The following is an 18,905-nucleotide window of genomic DNA, read 5'->3' as shown; positions in this document are numbered from 1 at the left end:
TTCCTTGACGCACCATAGTTGTTGCAAATATTTAATAACTTTACCCTCTTTGCCTTCGTAGCTCTGAGTACTACCCAACCAACCGACGAGTCATCCTTCAAGCTGTGAACTCAGGTGTGTACGTCAACTTCTTCGAAGGTCAAGTCCAGTCTGTGTTCCTGCAATTCCCTGCGTATGTTCCAATCGCCAACGGTCAATGGCATCACATTGCCGTCACTTGGACTGGCTTCACAGGAACTTTAACCCTGGTCTCAGATGGTCTCATTGCTGATAAGCGCGAACAATATGGCGTCGGTTTGGCCATCCCTCATGACTTTGGTTATGTCACTCTTGGATCAACCGAGAGCGAGGATAAGAGAGTCACCAGAACTGAAAGCGGGTTCCACGGCAAGCTCACCAAGGTCCAGCTTTGGCAACGAGCTCTTGATGCTGGGACTGACATTCCCCGACAAGTGAAGTCCTGCCGATCTGCTCCCATTCTCTTCCCGGGCTTGATCCTGAGATGGTCGGGATATGACAAGACCATTGGCGGGGTCGAGCGCATTATGCCGTCTGTGTGTGGTTCGATGACATGTCCTCCTGGGTATAGTGGTGAGGAATGCGAGGTGCTTGAGAAGGACAAGATTGCCCCCACCGTCGAATACTGTCCACCTGGCGACATTTGGGTGGCCACCTCCAATGGATCGGCCTTTGTCAGTTGGGATGAGCCCATCTTTGCGGATAATGTTCGTGTGGATAAGGTCATCAATAAGGGAGGTTTGAAACCTGGCCAAGCCTTGCAATGGGGAACTTATGACGTGGCTTATGTGGCCTACGACGAAGCTGGAAATACGGCTCAATGCGCCTTCAAGATTTACGTGTTGAACTCGTTCTGTCCTCCTTTGGATCCTCCGGTAGGTGGAAGCCAATCGTGCGAGGATTGGGGCCCAGGGGGCCGCTTCAAGGTTTGCCGAATCACTTGCGAAGATGGACTTAAGTTCTCTCAGGATGTGCCTCAGTTCTACACTTGTGGAGCCGAGGGATTCTGGAGACCCAATACTAACGCCGACAACTCTTTGGCTCCATTTGTCTACCCCGCTTGCTCGAAGACCAAGCCTGCTCAGAAGATCTTCAAGATCAAGTTGGACTACATGACCGACGTTCTGTGTAACGATGCCGGTAAAGGTGTGCTTAAGGAGAGGATCATCAATGCCCTCCAAGAATTGAACAAGGAATGGAGTTTGAGCTCTTGCAACAACCTGAAAGAAGACGAATGTAAAGATCTTGGAATCAACATCAACTGTAACCGCCGACCTTCTTCCGATGGTAATGAGCCCACAAGGATCAAGCGACAAATTGGCAACCGCAGCAACAATGATGACCAGGCCTATCAATTAGAAATTAGCCTCCCAACAATCGATAATGACGAGGTCACAAACGACGCCGGTCAGCGCGAAAGAATCGAACGACTCTTGCAATCCATCATCTTGGAACAAAACAAGCTCAATGTGAGTGCTACTCTGCCCAATGTCCAATTGGATAAGAGCAGTTTCACCATTGACGAGGAGTTCACTTGTAACAAAGGCGAAGTTGTTGTTGACAACGATTGTGTCCCTTGCCCCAAGGGAAGCTTCTTCAACGAGAAGAAGAAGTCGTGCAGTCCCTGCGCGTTGGGGACCTTCAACAAAGAAACAGGCCAACTTCAATGTCAGCAATGTCCTGAATTCCAAGGCAAGGCCGGTGTGACGGAAACCATGTCTTCCACCACGGTCGAAGAGTGTAAGGAACGTTGTCCCGTGGGTCAATATTTTGATAAGATCGTGGATCTGTGCCGTCCTTGTGGTTATGGCAAGTACCAGCCCGAGGAAGGCAAGTTCTCTTGTCGTCTGTGTGGAATTGGTCTCACCACCCGTACCAAGGAGGCCGTTTCTGAGGATGAATGCCGAGAAGAATGCGCTGATGGCAAACAGTTGGGCATGGATGGCAATTGCGAGCCCTGTCCATTGGGAACCTTTCGTACTAAAGGTCTTCATTTGGCCTGCGAGAGATGTCCTGATGGATTCACGACTTCCCGTTCGGGCGCCACCACACAAGGCGATTGTTCATTGCCCATTTGCCAACCAGGATCTTTCCTGAATTCGACCATCAACGAATGCCAGCTTTGCGCCAGAGGCTTTTATCAAGACGAGGCTCAACAAACCGATTGCTACGAATGTCCTCCCGACACTTCCACCAAGAGCGAAGGATCCATCAGTCAAGATGAGTGTACCAACAGGTGAGGTCCACTTCAAACAACTTATTATGTGTTGTAAACAATCTCAAATCAACGGTATGTTACTTGTTTTAAAGGTGTCGAGTTGCCGAAGGAGAGGATGCTCTGTGCGATCACAACGCCATCTGTCTGTTCATCAAGGAAACTAACGGATTTACATGTCAATGTAAGCCTGGCTTCAATGGCACAGGATCCCACGGCGACTGCACTGGTAAGGAACAAGTTGATTCATTACAAAAATGATGTGCAGCATATGCATCGTAGGTTCAAAGCTTAAACATGGAATGTCTTCTTCTAGATCGCTGCACTGATCATTGCCGCAATGAAGGTGTCTGTCTCAAAGACAAGCAAGGTAGTCCCTTCTGTCAATGTGCAGGATCATTCACGGGTAAGCATTGTGAGACCAAGTCTACATTTGCTTACTTCGCTGGTGGCATTGCCGGGTTCGTGGTCTTCCTCATCATTTTGACCCTACTCATTTGGATGATCTGTGTCAGAGCCCACCGCACACGAAGGACACCAGAGAAAATATTGTCAGCTGCTCAAGATGCCAATGGATCCCAGGTAAGACCAACTTACTTATCCTTAAAAAGGAGTGAACCACTATTAGAACAATTTGGATGCTTGCTTAGGTGAACTTCTACTATGGAGCCCCTGCTCCCTATGCCGAGTCCATTGCTCCATCCCATCACTCAACTTACGCGCATTACTACGATGATGAGGAGGATGGCTGGGAGATGCCTAATTTCTACAATGAAACGTGAGTACTTGTGTAGTCATGCAATGTATCTAGCAAACCTCAAGTAAAATGGCGTATATTGCTTGATTCAGTTCCAATGCCTCATTGTATGGAAAGGGCGGTGGTGGTCCCCAAGCTCAAGATGATCTCTATGACAGGCTTCGAAGACATGCCTATCAAGGCAAGAAATCAGGTAAGCTTTCACTCCCCTTGGGTTTAGATCTCTTCACCACGATTTATTTGTTATTCAGTAAGAGATCTACCACCAGAGGCGCTGCATGACTAATTGTTCCCCCTCTCTTTTTTGCTTGCAGACAAGAGCGGCAACGAGACCACCAGCGATAGTGATGGTCAATAAATAGAGAATGTCTGCAGAATTTAAATGTCGATGAAGAAATCGAAGAAATGAGGTGTTTTAGTGAACAAGATGAATCAAAAAACGATTTTCTCAGTGACGAACCCCGCATTGATCCTGCGAAGACAGAGACTTCATCTCAAAATGCAGTGCGACCAACCATTGGTGATACAACAAAATCAAGCTAAAACATGAAATGTGCTGCTATTAGGATATTATTAATCTTTGTAATTGTTCTTCCGTCTCTTCATTTCTTTGGGAAATGACAACGAAATTCCCAGCTCAACTGCCAAAAAATCCGATTAGATCTCTTACCGAAAAAATTGTTTCCTCCTCTCTCAAATCCAACGACTAACCAAATCATACTCTCCACTTTGTGACATGTCTTTATTCATACCACTCCCACTCTAGCCCCTCCTACAGCAAAGCTACCAGAGTAGTAATTGCTCCACAGTCCCGACCCACCCGAGCAAAACATAACATACCACAGTTCAACAAACAACTGTTTCAACTACCTATTCGGAACTTTATAATAAATGAGGTGGGCAATCTTGTGCTCAATACCACCACTTGAGAGCCAGTGTACTTTTTTTTCTGTTTATGCCTTTATACTTTTTGAATCGCGTGTGGACTTGAATATTAAAACTCTCCCAAATGCAAACCTGTATCCGTCAAGGAGGGAGATGAAAGTGTGCGTTGTACTCAGTTGTGCTAGTTGATGAAATAAACGGTTACAATATTCCATTAAACGTTCCCCAATGATTGTTCCTCTCTGAGAATTCGCAGAAATACACGGGCACTGAAGTGCCTATTACGATGCATGCAGAAGGGAAGTAGTACATTGTTACATTTGCGCTTGTCAAAGGGATGGCTTTTCAAGGATGTTCATTCACATCATGCCATCTCCTTCAACCGCAGAAAAGGTTGTAGGCGTAATCAAATTTTGGAACGATATTTTCGTTTGTCGTTTGTTTATGGCCATTGGCTTAATCTTTTTTTTTAAAGCCTCCATCATTGTGCAATCAATAGGAGTGCATAAATCTACCAAATAAGATGTGAGGCACAAAGTTCATTTAAAAAAGCTTCTCCATGATGCAATTTTATTGACTAGATATTGAAGGTAAAAAAGCCATCAAGTGGATAATTTTTTATTTGTTCAAAACTGGTCTGTAAAGGCTAGAACCGTGGACATCTGCAAGTAATGCTTCACCCAAAATGCTTGTAATGATATCGTGTCTTGAGGATCACCCAAGTTGTTCGCTCCATGAACTATTTTTGATGATTTTCATGAACACAAGAAAAAGTCATACCTGAAAAAGGAGGTGCATGTTGTGAATTCCTGGGCATTACGCTTTTCAGTCAACTCTCCTTCTTTGTGCATTTCAAAGTGTTTGGGTCAAAAGGATAAACACAACTAGACACAATTTTATCCAATACTACTTCTAGGCTCTTTGCCAATGTGGTTGGTCGTTAAAACAATCCAATGCTATATGCTGCCTCCAGGCGAGTACGCGATCCTGGTTTAGCTGTGGATTAGAGTGCAACATGTTCCATAAAATCTAATTCAAGCAGTTCAAACCTTTCAAGCCACATGAGGCTTCATGAGGCTGAAGGCTTCGATGTGTTGTTTTATGTGGTTGGGTGGAACATGGCCACCAAAACTTGTTCAATGCAAAACCTACTGGAGGTAAGATTGAGTTGCCACGGTGGTACCCACAACACTGATTTATTGTTTGTTCAAATGCCAAGATTTGCAGCAACGATTTTCGTTGTTATGAACTTTTGTGAAATACCAAAGATTAGTACTAGTATACTTTGTTATTACTCTGTGCCCCTTAAATAATGCCTGCCTTTTATGCAAACTTCCTTATAAGTAGAAATTTAAACTCCACAAAAAGATAACTCATTCATTTTTCAACAATGCCTGTTTTTTGTCAAATGTGTGGATTAAGAGAAAATAATCAAGAGTCCATACCAGACATTCTAATATCTTATCATGTATGTACATGCACTTTTATTGCCTATTCCGTACATTTCTTTTACATTTTGTTAGTGTAAGTTTCTCATCAATTAGTAAAATGATTCTAGGTCTAGTCCTCCAAAATAATGGAAAGTTCGATGAGCATATCCAGCTGAAGGTGGGTAAGGCTTTTCAAATGTGTGGTTGGATATATCGCACGTTCAAGTCCAGAGATAGCATCACGATGGTATCTCTGTACAAGTCGATTGTCCAGCCACATCTTGAATATGCCTCTCCCATTTGGGCTCCAATGAGTTCAGCAGATTTGCAAAAGGTCGAGCAAGTCCAAAGATGTTTCACTAGGAACATCACAGGAATGAGAGAGCTCTCGTATTGGGAAAGGTTAGAACGGTTGGGATTGTACAGTACTCAGAGAAGGTACGAAAGGTATCTGATATTGTACGTTTTCAAAAGTATCCATGAGCTTTGTCCCAACCCAGGGTTTAGGGTCAATTCTAGTGACCGTAGAGGCTTAATGTGCGTTTTGAGAGCACCTTCAAGTCTTCGAGAATCCAGGCTAGTTCGAACAATGAAGTCCACATCTCTTCTTTCTCGGGCTCCTTCATTGTTTAATTTGCTTCCCTCTGATATTCGTAGGGAATACGTAGGCCTTGTTGATCCGGTAGCATCTTTCAAGTCAGACTTGGACAAATTTTTAGATAGCATTCCAGATCAACCCTACATTCAAGGATTAGCTCGGTCTGCCAACTCAAATTCGTTGGTAGACCAAATATCATATAAAAATTGAAAGGTAATAAATAGACGAATTATAATCTTTCATTTTAATAGTACTGGGGATTACATTCCCTGTAGCGGTTAGAAAAGCCCGTGAAAAACCAAACCAAAAAAAAAAAGATTCTGGTTGATTTGCTATTCATGCGTGTTTTTGAGCCAGTTTTACGCAGCATTTCACTGATTTGAAAGACAATTTGATTGTTTTTGATTAATTTGATGTTGATTGGCGTTTCATTTATTCTTCTGACTTTCAATTTTAATTCAGAAATATCATTATTTAATCAAAAACACTTAAATGTACTATGTAGTACGGATAATCTTGTTTCATTGATACTAGAGTTACTGTCTCGATTCAACGCAATGGCCTAACTTGGCGGGCAAAGGAAGGCCGTGTCGTTTCCTCTCCCTGTAATAACCAAACATTTACTAAATGGATGTTTCTGAAGCATCGTGTCAAAACATAACTGAAACTACTTTTAATAATGATTGACTCCGTTTTTGACAGTGATAAGGTTTAATTTATTTTCAGTGATATAGCCCGATTATCCAAGCCACTTTTAAATATGCGGGCATTTATTTTTACAAAAGTTGTTCTTTTTGTTTCTTTTAAAAAATAAAAGTATATTAATAAGCCTTGGGATTTGGGCAAGCACAAACCATAAATGATAAGGACCTTGTTGTCGAATCTCTCCAAAGAAGAGTAACGAGAATTGCTCAAGCGTAAAATTTCCCATCCTTCCTCGAAAAGCTCTATTGAAAAAAATGACATTTAGTAGTAGAATGATTGTCATTCGGATTTTCTCAACCATATATGAAGATAGGAGGGCCTTAGCTAAAGCTACTATGGGCTCAACAAATCCCGGGCAATTTGGTAGGTATTAACACAAAGAAGGCTATGTAAAGTATGCAATACATATAATGATATGGGAATGCAAAACCAAAACTCGTCTTTTAGTTTGGCGCATTTCCAGGCCGCTGCGGCAGCTTGTTGGAACACTACTTGGTTGAGGCTGGAGAGGGCAAGTCTTGCTGCCAAAGATTTGGCCTGAAATCGGTCAGAGCGTCGAATACGCACGAGAAACCTAGCGGCGTCATTGAGGACCACTTGAGCCTCTCCCTCAGGACCGGTTGATTGACTTTGATCATGGGAGGTAGCAAGCAAGTTTGGTGATCCAAGCACTTTGTTGGGGCTTGCCCCAGCTGAGAGCGCGGGTAATTTCTTGCAGCAGTTTCCTTCTCGGTATGTGACACGCTGTGCCCAGTGGAAAGCGGAGGTCTTTAACCATGGCCCAGTTTGAGGCACCAAAACCGAAACTGGTGTTAAACGTGGGAACGAGGACGGCCATAGTTTGGTTTGGGGGACAGATACGCCGATGAATTGTAATGGGGGGGCTGAGGGAGGCGCCATATACTGAGCCTTGCTTAGGTTGATTACATGTCCCGGAACACCGGCAAAAGTAACAAGCTTCTCTGCATACTAGTTGGAGAGAGAGAGTTCATTGCTACATGAATGTCCGAATGGGAGGCAACCGAACTGATGCTATCGGCAAGCATCACGGTGGTTGTTTGATCATTGTCACAGAGAGCTGGAATGGTTGCTGTAACAAGGTTTAATATCAAAGGTCCAAGGACCGACCCCTGTCGGACTCCAAAATGGATTGGCTGAGGCTCAGAGAGCACACCATTCCATTTTACCCTCTCCATGTTTCCGTATTTAGAGAGGAGCGGATTTTTGTATTTCCACTTGTAATGTAACCACAAACCATTCTAGAAAAATGTGAGTGTTACAAAGACTGAACGTGGGCAGCCATTAGCATCTTTGTTGCCTCATATTTCTCAAGTATTGCAATACCGGGAGTAATATTAATTTGCTTGCGATGTCTCAGTGGTCAAGCTTGAGAACCAGTACGAATTTTGAAAGACAAAAACGTATCCCTTGTTTGAACCATTTAACAAGGCTTTAACCGCACCGGAATAAAAGGAATTAATTGCAGTTCTGGGTAATTTGGCCAAAAAGAGTAATTAATTGTACAACTATTCCTCCCTGATGAAAGATGTAATGGCTCAAATCGCCAAAAGTACTTTTCATAAAACTAAAAAAAGGGTTTTTTTTTAATCATTTTCAGGCTTATCGCCTCACCATGGCCATACAACTATGCTCTGAATCAGTGCTTTTTCATCAAACCGTATAATCAATGAGGAAGACTTTAATCATGGTAACAGTTAAGCTGTGAGCCATTGCAAAGTAAAAATCAAAGCCAAGAACACTTTCAATGCCATTACAAGCCAAGCACAAAATCAAGCGCTGACATGTTCCTTTCAAAATAGATTATAACAAAATTGTTATTTTTATTGCTATTGAATGTAATTTTGCCCATACTGCAATTTTTCAGAGTATCGATCCTAAAAGTTTTAAATCTTCTTGTACCAGCTCACAAAAATGGGAAAAGCCATTTTGGAGGTCGAAAAACAGAACGAGTAACGAGTAATTTATGTTTTTGCGTGAATCGTTACAATCACGCAATTTTTGAAGCAAACTAAAACAAAACGATAAAAAACGCCTGAAATGAGGAAGAGGGTATTTAGTGATGACGCGATGTGCCACTTTCAGCTATTGGTGTGTTCATTTCTTCTTCATCCCTTTTGTGGTTTCAATATCATTTTATTTTGACACGTTCAGACCAAGTGGTCTGCCAGTTTCCGCACAACTACGAGCTCCAAAGACCTAAACTTATGGTTTTTACCTTATTCCCGATCAAAGACGTAAACATTCAGGCATAATATGACTTATTGTTCCAGGTCGTTTTTTGTAATATGTTGGCCAAAAGTAACAAGCAGAAAAAAATCGATTCTCTCTCTTTGGCCAAGACCTCGCCAAAACCATTGTTCGCTATAGTCACATATGAAACAATCGGAAAGGACCTATAGAGCTTTTCAGCGTGATGTGCAGCGCCCTCTGCGTCGTCAAGGTGCGGACCTTGAAAAGCTTAGAGAGTAGTAAATCACTCTAGCATTTTTATCATTATTTTCTTCATGACAAGCCCAATGTTGAGCTTATGAAGATATTCCAAGGTTTATACAAATCACCAAAAAATCCCCAAAAAATTCAAGTTTTTCTGGGGTTTTATTAAACCAGATTTGCAATAAGAACCAAGATTTCTAGAAACGTACCAGCAAGCCAATCATGAACGTGATACGTGAACGTGATAAATTACTCAGCGCAAATTATAAACCAATTCCATCTTTGACATGATATAAACGATCCTCTTAACATAGAAAAATGTATCCCATATTTTTGGGTAAATATGTAGTCAGGTAACATTTTGAAATTAAGGGAGCTAAAGTTCTTAAGACATACTATAAGCAAGTTTAACCAAAACCTAGCCATAAAATCATTCTCTAATATAAGGAGTTGCGAAAATAACTCCAAAGCAATTTGAACCCAGTATTTGTGGCCAACTTTCAAAGAAAGTTGAATTTAATCCAAGGTAGAGTTAAGGCCTCGTTTGAGAATGATCAGTTGAAAAAGGAGAGTATGTGGAAAGTGGTTAAGGAAGTGAGGTCGAGTCGAAGGCTTTCATCTCTTATGCAAACTCTAAGAGAAAGATGAAACACCCTATTGGGCCTTTTGAGGTTGATGGGGAAACCATTAGCAATGTAGAGGCTATGGCTAACATGCTTGGAGATCAGTTCTATAGTGTGTTTTCAACTCCACAGAGTATAGGAGCAACAGCTGATTGCGCTAAAGATGAGTCTGTTGAGAATGGCAAGGCCAGTCAAGTGAAGCTGTCGAATGATCTAGTAGTCACAGATCAAGATGCTTTAGAAGCCATTGGGAACCTGAGCGTTTCGAGTTATCCTGGTCCTTATGGTCCTACATCTCAGTTTCTAATGAGATGAGATTTCGATCCAGCTTGACATCTTGGAGCGTTTTCTCTTGTTTCTACGTTTGTTTGTCCAGACTTGACCAAGCAGAGGGCGCTACCGCCTCACATTGAAAAGGACAAATTCGGCAAGAACCTGGTCTATGATTTGAAGCGTCCTGGAATCTTGATTCAGGGCAAACATTAGCTTGATTAGATACTGTCGTTATTTTGACCACTATGGCCACTATTGTTAGTATTGATGATAATATATGATAAAGTTCATAAAAATTTACCCTCGGAATACTACTGTTTAATAATGAATTTGGGATGAGAACAAGAAGTTGACTCAAGAAATGGCGGACCGTCATATCCCCTGTTTAACGTGTTTATCTGCATTCAATTTCTACAATCAATGGGTTTGAAATGATTTGAATTAGAATCAGCTTTATTAATGAATATCTGAGGGAAAAAGCATTGGTCACTGACTGATTGTTAACAAAACAAACGTTGGTGGAATGGTTGTTAATTCAGGTTTTAGATGAAAAAGTCGTTCACCAGGGACAATAGGGCCCAAGATATCCAATTTACTCTGGGTCAAAGAAGTACAGAAGCCAGAAGTACATGTTCACATCAGAGGTACTTGAGGTAGGCATTATTAAGGAGTAATACTAGTCAAACTCACTGTGATACCACACTCTAGTCAACTATTTTATCAGTCTTGACCATTTTATTCTTTTATTAATCGATTTTTGTATATGATATTTATACATACAGTTTTATACATTTTACAATCTGACATGACCAAGAGTCGCAATAAAGTTAAAAAGTAACTCTGATAATCTGAGCGTTCCAGTTATTCGTGGTGAATTCGAATCACTTTAAATTCCGGGAATGAGCCAAACGCTTTGGTGTGCAAATGAAATCCAAACGCAAGTGACTTGGCCATGGAATTTTCAACCCGAGATATTTTTTCTTGGTGCTCTTGAACCGTCAAAGACCGGATGACGTCGCCTTCTAGAAACAAAAGCTCGTCTGTGCTTGCGCGGTTTTTGTGATCTTGAATAGCTCTGAAAAATAGTGGAACGCCAAAACATGGATAGCCTATTGACTTTGACGTAAGTTCTGCATTTGGATATTTGGCCATCCGAAGAACATAAATCAAGCAGCCCATATCAGAGGAGTAGGACCCAATAAAAATTTCGCTTCTTGTCAAGATGTTTATGGTATAGATGTCGTCTAGAGCATCACTCATTTGCATATTTGAGTTATCTGACCTTGTAGGCTTGAGGGAAGAGGTATGATTGGTCAAAAAAGTGTATTGGTCATATTCTGTGGTTACCTCTGATATAACTTGGGAGTTATTTAGAGCAAGTATGACTTTTTGACCTTCCACTGATTGAGCATTCTGAATGCGTTTCTTTAGATAAAACGTTTCCACCTCGGCCATGAACTTGAGAACGCTTGCTGGTTTGGTGGTCTGATTGCTATCTTTGATGTAAAGACTTGGATATGAGTACGGCTTCTTAGCCTCGATTGGAATACCCAGAGATCTAGCCTTGTCTACAAACTTATGCCAAACATCATATTGCAGACGGGTCAAGAACGTGGCAAGGACTCCCATGTACCACATAGATGGATCCCCCGTCAGTTTCTGGATATCTTCCCAACGCCCTATTTCTGGTGGAACATTGGGAGGAAACCTGGAACTTTTTATACCAGGATTAGCCGACGATTTGGGAGTCATAATAACCGGCTTGTCCATTTCCAAAGCTGGCCAACGCGAAGAATGTGTCACATTGAAAGATTCTAGCAAACTCTTGTCTTGGCTTTGACAATTGGCACTAATTGGCAAGAACCAGTCCTGGAAAAGTAGAAAATTCTCCGGGCTCTTCAGGAGCAATCTTCGGTTGGTGGCAACTGCCCCTGCTAGACACATAACAGCAAAATTGACCCTTGAGTCGAATTTGCTTGGTAAGTGGCTTTCCGTAGGGTCACAAATGAGAATCGCATACTCCAAGCAATCTCCAGGATCTTGAGTTTTCCTCAGATGCTCCATTGCCAGGTTCACATGGTTGGCCAGCAACCTGGACCGCATTTCAAGATTCACGGCGCTGGGTGAGGTCAAAAACAAGATTGCTTTCAGCATCGAGTTCCTCAATTTCACGTACGCTGTTGTCTCATTGGGGGAATGTGATCGGATTAGTGTGGTGCAATCGTTGATGTGAGCACTAAGAGCCTCCTTGTCAATCGGTGTCAGATCCGGTCTTTTCAGCTGATTACTCACGAAATCACAGCGCTCCTTGACGCTTGTCTCCAATTCATTGGATAGCCGGGTGTTCTGTAAGAACCGAACACATGAGAGAAAAACAAACTCTCCAATGTTGAAGCCTTCGCGCTTGAGTTCCAAATTTTCAACTGAGTCGCTACTTTTAAGTTTTGAGTGCGCAATGATGATGACAAACATTATGAGTAGTGATATTCTTCGATTTGGTCTGAACCGCATTGTTAACCACAAAATGTGTTTGTACCAGTTTTGTTTCAATTTCACCTGTATGGCGATTGTTGCGCCAACGGTAGCTCGTTTGTGTCAGTTATAATATCCATGCATGTATGCACAAGTGTAAGTTGTAATGAAGCATTTGCTACTTGTTGACTGATGATAGGACGATTGATTCGTGGAAAAATATTTCATTCAGCGATCATGTTTGTCAGATCTAAAATCTTATAATTTGGTCGACTAGTCTGTTTTTTGACGGCGAACCAAGTGTAACTAAACAATCATCATGGCGGCAAACGAGTTTAGAAAAATGACGCGAGTCTCTTCAATTATCTTCCATAAAAAAGGGTCAAAGTTTGAATTTTCCTTTAAACAAATTTGTCCTCTCATCTCAAAGAGTCTTTAGAGCAATAGTCGAGCAACTGTTTGAGTCTATGGAATGAACTTATGACTGTGAAGCATTTCTCAGTCTAGTTGCGGTCAAACACTTCGCATCAAGACCAGATGTGGTTCAGGTTATCCTAAAATGTAATAGAAAGTAATGTTGTTCGGAGGAACGGAATTAACCTAAACCTGTCCGATTCTAGCCCCCATGATCGTCATTGCATGAGATGAAAAAATAACTAAACTTTAAATCTAATAAAACTTCCCACTCTAAGAAGTGTCCACGTTACCTAACTCGTAATTGCAACATGAGACTAGATCAAACACCCATACAGAGATTACAGGACTCTATCTTAGCCAGACTTGATCTCTATCAAGAATACTTTTCCTTGAAAGGTATGACTGTTATGAACTGAGACGTAGTTGCCAATGGTATTGATTTCCTTTGTTTCGTACGGATTTATGATTTGGACAAGCACCTAAAATTCAAAATGGCATTTGATGTTGAAACCTCTTTTGATCACAACGGAACCAACCTCTTCAAATATTGTTTTTCAGCCATCTTGGTTCGTGCAATAAATAACTCCGGCCGAGTGCGAATGAAGCCCGCAAATTACATTTTATGAGAACGCAAGTACAAGAAAATATTTTTAGGTCGCAACTGAAAACTTGAGTGTCTTATATATCTTCATTACGCATGATCCACATCGTCTTCAGAAGGGTCTTCGGGGGTTTCCGAGTAAGCTCTAATCAGGGATCCGGGCCTTCGCTGTTGAGTGGTTAGCTTTTCAATGGCTTGTGAGGAAACGCGATGAAATGAGAGAGAGCTTTGATTTACGAGGTTGGACGCTCGAGTGCCCAAACTATCTCGACGGGCAACACTTTCGGATCGCGAATTCAATTTCTCTGGGGAGAGATCACTACTCTTGTCACTTGAGACACTTAGCTCCACACTCTCTAAGGAGGTCTTGGCGAAACTGGGAATGAGATGGGCGATTTCCTCGTAGCTGAAACGTGGATCCAAACAATGATCTTGCGATTGGGTCTCAAGGTCAGCATAATAGATGTGCCAAAGCCTACTGTGCCAAAATAAGGAGGGGTTCACATCCCAGCCTAGTCAAGAACATGATTTTTTCGAGATATTCCTTAAGCAATCGAAAAAAATGCTTTTGAAGACGAATAGTGAACAATGAAGTGGCAAGGTAATGGTCACAAAGTGCATTAATTCGTAAATGCAAAAGTGACCGGAAAGGCATTTTTGAGTATTCCCTCAACCTCTTTACTCTTGGGCGGTCTCTTGTTAGCGGGAAATTTGCTGGTTGTGGAAAATTCCAACTGAAGAGAGTAACCTTTGAGAGACTTATATTTTGAAATCCTTCCTTTTACCCTTGGGGAGGGTTGTTCTAGAATATTTTATAAAAACTCAAAATTTGAGGGATTCCTAGCCAGCTTTGACGGGCTTACAAGTGTATCGTGGACCTGGTCAAATGTCCAAGTGGTCAAGAGATTATTGAATTGCAAGTACGCAACCGATGTGCTCCATACCTTATGCAGTAATTCCGTTATTTGATGCACAACAAAGGCTAAGGTTAAATATATCTACTAAGCTTTTGTGGAAAATCCTGGAAAATGCATTCAATTGAACAGAAGGTGGCTAGACCCAATTGATAAGGCAACATGGTGTTTGCGGTAAAGAAAAGTTTTTGAGCTTAGAAAGGGATCATTCAGCTGACTTTGAGACCGCGAGTTTATCACCAAACATCGGGCTCGTCCGGCTCCTTGGTGAGGTTGGGTGCATTGACGTTGGCCGTGGCTGCGAGGGCTTGCTGAGCCCGTTGTTGGGCTAGGAAGTCGAGTATCTCTGAATTGGACCCCGAGGGAGAGCTCACGAGACTGGAGAACTTGGCACTGCTCTTGGTGCGAAAGTTCCTGAATGATTCTTGGGCTAACTTGATCTTGGCTTCAGATCTGGTTCTGACAAAGAGCTTGCGCTTGTTTATGAGTCCTTCCTTCTTGTTCATTTCCATAGGCTGCAAGGAAAATTTGGACATCTCATGTCAGGTGCATAATGTCACAATCTGAACACATCCGCTCATAGCTTCTTGTAAAGGAATGATCCTTCCAGTCAGGTTGAATTCTGATAGTTTTGAGGAACGAATTTCTTTCTTTACTAATCAAGTTGATGTTCAATGGACTAGCACTTGTAAAAGCGCTTTTGGCTGGTAATGAATTTGTTGTTGACAACCATTAAAACCCTACAGCAATGTTGTTTAAGGCAATGAATCAAATCGTCAGACGTTAACAGAGGACATGGTTTAGATCAGAATGACTATGTAGACAACATAAAATCACCATGTGTGTGCACTTTCAAGCTCTAATTACTTGCATGAGGCTCGTCTTTTAACGCAAGTGAAAGTATTCTTTCCATAATAAGTTTAAAAATACCATTAGCTTCTAGAGCGCACAAAAATGATCTCTCTTGTTGAAATAACTCAAATACTTCACATGATATGAATTTTCAAATGTCTTGAACATTAAGATCATTGTTACCTAATTTCTCTTAAAACCAGAGCATTCAATAATGGAAGAATACGGCCATTTTCGTACAGTACGAATACATTTCTGAATCCAATTGCCCTTCATTACATAGTAAGCATTGCAATTCATTTAGGAACTGGCCTTTTTTGCCAGTTTTAAAACCTTCGAATTAGGAGACTCCCTTGAAATTTACACGTAATTTACTGGGTACAAAGCCAAACAGGTCAAGTTTCGAAGAACAAAATGTGTAACAAAATCGCGATCGGCTAGAACAATCTTGCCGCAACTTCACCTTTTATCATTGTTTTCCTAAGTTGCTCTCCGTACACATTTAAGCCCTCTAACAGGATCTGCTTCTTGGGCTCTTCGAGCAGGGACGCTCGCTCGGTGTCACGTTACGATTGGTGCTTGAACTGGATCCAGGCATATAAAAGTTTAGAGATAAAAAGGTCCGAAAAAAACTTTTCAAAATTGAACGAAATTTGTATTTACTCAGAAAATCCTTGTACAGATTTAAAATAGGTGGCAATTGTTTCGAACTATTTCGCTCATGTACTTCCATATTGTATCTAACTATTTCAATCTTAAAGCATCAATGACAAACTTGCGTGAACACATCTTTCACTTTTTAAGCTATAAAATGCGACAATGTGGAATGTACATTTATTAGCAAAGGCTTGAATTGAATAGTTAATTATCAATCAAATGTCTTTTTCATGTGTAGAGTGCTCAATAATGTTCTCTGCAATAGTTGCTCTACGTTAGTATTTCTTTCGACAGTATTTTTCGAGACATACTTCTGTTTTTGTGACACTGAAAATGACTCGGAGCATGAAAGCTGTGGACTATGAACAGGGTTGCGAATTAGCATTTTGAAATTGAGTCAATTGAATTTTTCTTCAAATGAGATTGGCCTCAAGTTGATACAATTTAGTTTTTTTTATTATTTTCAGCTCAATCAAATGACTGGATCAAAAGTTACGCCCCCTCAAAGCTCACTACATAACTTTTCTTTGAATAACAACGCTAGTAGCCCTTTCCTGGTAATTGATTGCAGGAAGAGAGCTGGTCAATTAATTTGACATCTTTTTATGTGCTGCTCTTTGCGAGATCAGAACTTTTGATCCCATGATTTGATAAAACTTAAAATTGAAGTGTGTAGTTTTGACTACCTGCGGGTGGTCTCATTTGAGGGAAAACGTTCACTCTCTTCCGAAAAGTTAATTACGGACCCTAGCATCCCCGTCTATATTCCAGTGGTTTGGGAATTTAAGTCAAGATATTTCAAAAAACGGGTCATCTAAATATTCAACAGATATATCACTCATAATGACTAAACTAAATATATGCCGATGTAAATCTTTGCTTTGGAACTTTTGTCTCAAAATGTTCTAGCCGCCCCTTGTTTAAAATATAACGTCTTAGGGTTCTTCAGAGTAAAAAAGTCAGCTGTTTTTTTATCTTTTGAAGGACTAATTCAATGATTAACGGCTGGTAAAAAAAATATCATGGCTGGTATCATCAGATGTAATCTGTGTTCCACTTTTCTAGTTGTAAGAGTTGAAACCGCTCATTTTTGGGGGAGGGTCGTTATTTTCCTTCTTTTTTTAAATGTTTTTTTTTGTGTTGCGTGAGTATCGATTTTACCGAATTCCTTTAATTTCAAAACAGCCACATTAAGTGAAATATTATTTTCTGCTTTTTGAATGCGTTTCACAATGAATATATTCAAAGACTCCAATAGAACTATAAAAGTCCCAATCGAATAATAATTCTTTACCATTTATTTAACTTTTGTGGACTCACCTGACGGTCAGAAGATTTTAATTAAAAAGAAATTCCCCCCAAAGTTATACGTACAGCCATGGTTACGGAAACAGTCGCTAGTATCCTCGCCACTTCCAAGTCATTGTCGTGACTTTTGAGACGAAACTTAATTACTCCTGACATACTGAAGGCACTCTTACTTGCCTACCTTTGATATTTCTCGGACCTGTCTTTGGTATTTGTCAGTGCTTCGATGTTTTGATTGTAACTGGTATTCGTTGTCAAATGCCAAGAAAGTTGGCAGGAAACGAAGCTTTCGAGGTGGAGATCCATGGAAAGGCCAATGGAAAGAGAGCAAAGACGGAACACACATAAAGAGACAGAGAATGTGGTGGGCGGAGAATCGGAGAGCCAGTCAACGAGACAGTACTTACCCACACTCACACACTCACACACAGAGTTCCAGATTGTCGTGTTATGATTTCTGAGCACTAAATGATTTGTTTGCGATGAAGTCCAGTCATGTGAACCACCCACTTGTGAGAGTCACTTTGGTGAATTCATTGGTGAGCGTTTTCGTGTAAAGAGAGAGATGCAGGGACAGACTTATTAACGTCAATGATGGATAATTCTTAATGTCAGTCTTTGGCGTTCATAAAAAAATTCACTCGCAGGCCATCTTATTCCAAATCATCGAGAAGCCGTACGAAAGAAAAAAAAATGACGAAAAACTCTCCTTGGCCTTGATAATTGAAACGTGAAATGTGGAGGAGATGAAGAAATGGACAAAGAAAAAGGCCGAGTTAAATCAAGATTTGGAGCTTATGATGTTTTTCTACACCACACTTTTGCAAGTCAAGCAGACCATACTTGTAAAGAGAAGGTTATTTCGGATTTTTGTGAGCTTTGAGAAGAGTAAAGCATCCACATAAGAACTGAACAACAGGCTGGTAACATCCGTTTCAAGGACGTGTTAACAAACACCAAAGTTCAATGAGAGGCTAATCTTTAATATTCCGTTGAATAGAATAGAAGACTCAAGATCCAGGCTCACGTTGGAAGTGGAGGCTATTTCAATTTGGTATTCTCTTAAAATCGTGTTAAATTCAAAATATTTTTTACCTCCTTTGATTTCAGTGTTCATCAATGTTCTTATTTTCTATTTGGGATTTGTCTTGTCGATAAAAGACTGTAATTAAGAAATTCGATAATCCATATCAATTCCATTGCGGCAAAGCAAAACGCAAATTAAAACAAGCCTGTATTGAAGACTAAAATATGATCTTTTTGGACAGCAATCACAACGACTAAAAAGCGAAGAAGAGGCATCAATCAAGATTCATTTTGAAAATAAGAATAAATTAAAATGCCCCCGAAATGTCAAAAAAAACATTATTTTGAGTAAAAGGGGCAAATAATAAAACCAAGTACTCTGACAGTTTAGTAATATGTAGACCTCGAAAAAGGGTAACTACTAAATGACTGAAAGAATTGCTAAAATATTGTGAAGAAAGGTAGTAAAATCAACCATGAAAATGTGAAATAGCCATAAAATTTGGCGAAACAGCTAAAAAGAAAAAAGTCGTAAAATCGGTCAGGAAGGTGCTCATAAGATATTTCAGGTAGTTTGTTCTATTTGGTCGAAAAGGGTAAAACCCTACGTTCTAAACTGGTTTTTCCTAAGTCTAGTAAAACCTATATCATAAACGTAAGATATTGACTGTAAAACCACCTTCGTCCACCCAGTCCAGCC

General features: G+C 40.8%; 3 protein-coding genes across 4 annotated transcripts in view; 1 reads left to right on the top strand and 2 right to left on the bottom strand.

Moving 5' to 3' along the window:
* Positions 1-4,098, top strand: part of LOC131892442 (uncharacterized) — a 35,125-nt gene extending 31,027 nt beyond the window's left edge. The window contains exons 14-19 of the mRNA XM_059242326.1: positions 62-2,254; positions 2,329-2,462; positions 2,550-2,815; positions 2,884-3,011; positions 3,083-3,183; positions 3,305-4,098. Coding sequence (XP_059098309.1) covers positions 62-2,254; positions 2,329-2,462; positions 2,550-2,815; positions 2,884-3,011; positions 3,083-3,183; positions 3,305-3,348 — 2,866 coding nt within the window. The 3' untranslated portion in view covers positions 3,349-4,098. The remainder of the gene's footprint in view (positions 1-61; positions 2,255-2,328; positions 2,463-2,549; positions 2,816-2,883; positions 3,012-3,082; positions 3,184-3,304) is intronic.
* A 6,515-nt stretch (positions 4,099-10,613) lies between these two features.
* Positions 10,614-12,514, bottom strand: LOC131891671 (uncharacterized). The gene is made up of 2 exons (XM_059241299.1): positions 11,306-12,514; positions 10,614-11,033 (listed from the first exon to the last, which is right to left on the bottom strand). Exons 1-2 carry the CDS (start codon positions 12,467-12,469, stop codon positions 10,920-10,922), a joined length of 1,278 nt encoding a protein of 425 aa, XP_059097282.1. The 5' UTR covers positions 12,470-12,514; the 3' UTR covers positions 10,614-10,919.
* Positions 12,515-13,304: 790 nt separating this feature from the next.
* On the bottom strand, positions 13,305-18,026 carry LOC131891675 (uncharacterized). 2 transcript variants are annotated; one of them, XM_059241304.1, is made up of 3 exons: positions 17,361-18,026; positions 14,603-14,877; positions 13,305-13,854 (listed from the first exon to the last, which is right to left on the bottom strand). In XM_059241304.1, exons 1-3 carry the CDS (start codon positions 17,523-17,525, stop codon positions 13,539-13,541), a joined length of 756 nt encoding a protein of 251 aa, XP_059097287.1. In that variant the 5' UTR covers positions 17,526-18,026; the 3' UTR covers positions 13,305-13,538. The 2 variants fall into 2 exon arrangements, with proteins under 2 accessions (XP_059097287.1, XP_059097288.1); XM_059241305.1 differs by having other exon boundaries at positions 13,306-13,854; positions 17,192-18,022.
* Between the last annotated feature and the right edge of the window lie 879 nt (positions 18,027-18,905).

Source organism: Tigriopus californicus, chromosome 12, assembly GCF_007210705.1.
Source record: "Tigriopus californicus strain San Diego chromosome 12, Tcal_SD_v2.1, whole genome shotgun sequence".
In the NCBI taxonomy this organism is placed as follows: Eukaryota; Metazoa; Arthropoda; class Copepoda; order Harpacticoida; family Harpacticidae; genus Tigriopus; species Tigriopus californicus.
Note: the sequence above shows the minus strand (reverse complement) of the source record. Positions and strands in the feature narration are given on the sequence as shown.

Bases quoted from the DNA above. Each gene is read 5' to 3' on its own strand.
- LOC131891675 (XM_059241304.1), bottom strand. From the start codon at position 17,525: ATGTGTGTTCCGTCTTTGCTCTCTTTCCATTGGCCTTTCCATGGATCT. The intron at 14,878-17,360 runs GTAGGCAAGTAA...TTTTCCTTGCAG, and splicing joins AGGTCCGAGAAATATCAAAG to CCTATGGAAATGAACAAGAA. The intron at 13,855-14,602 runs GTGATAAACTCG...TCCACGTTTCAG, and splicing joins CCGGACGAGCCCGATGTTTG to CTACGAGGAAATCGCCCATC.
- LOC131891671 (XM_059241299.1), bottom strand. From the start codon at position 12,469: ATGCGGTTCAGACCAAATCGAAGAATATCACTACTCATAATGTTTGTC. The intron at 11,034-11,305 runs GTAACCACAGAA...ACTATTTTTCAG, and splicing joins ACTCCCAAGTTATATCAGAG to AGCTATTCAAGATCACAAAA.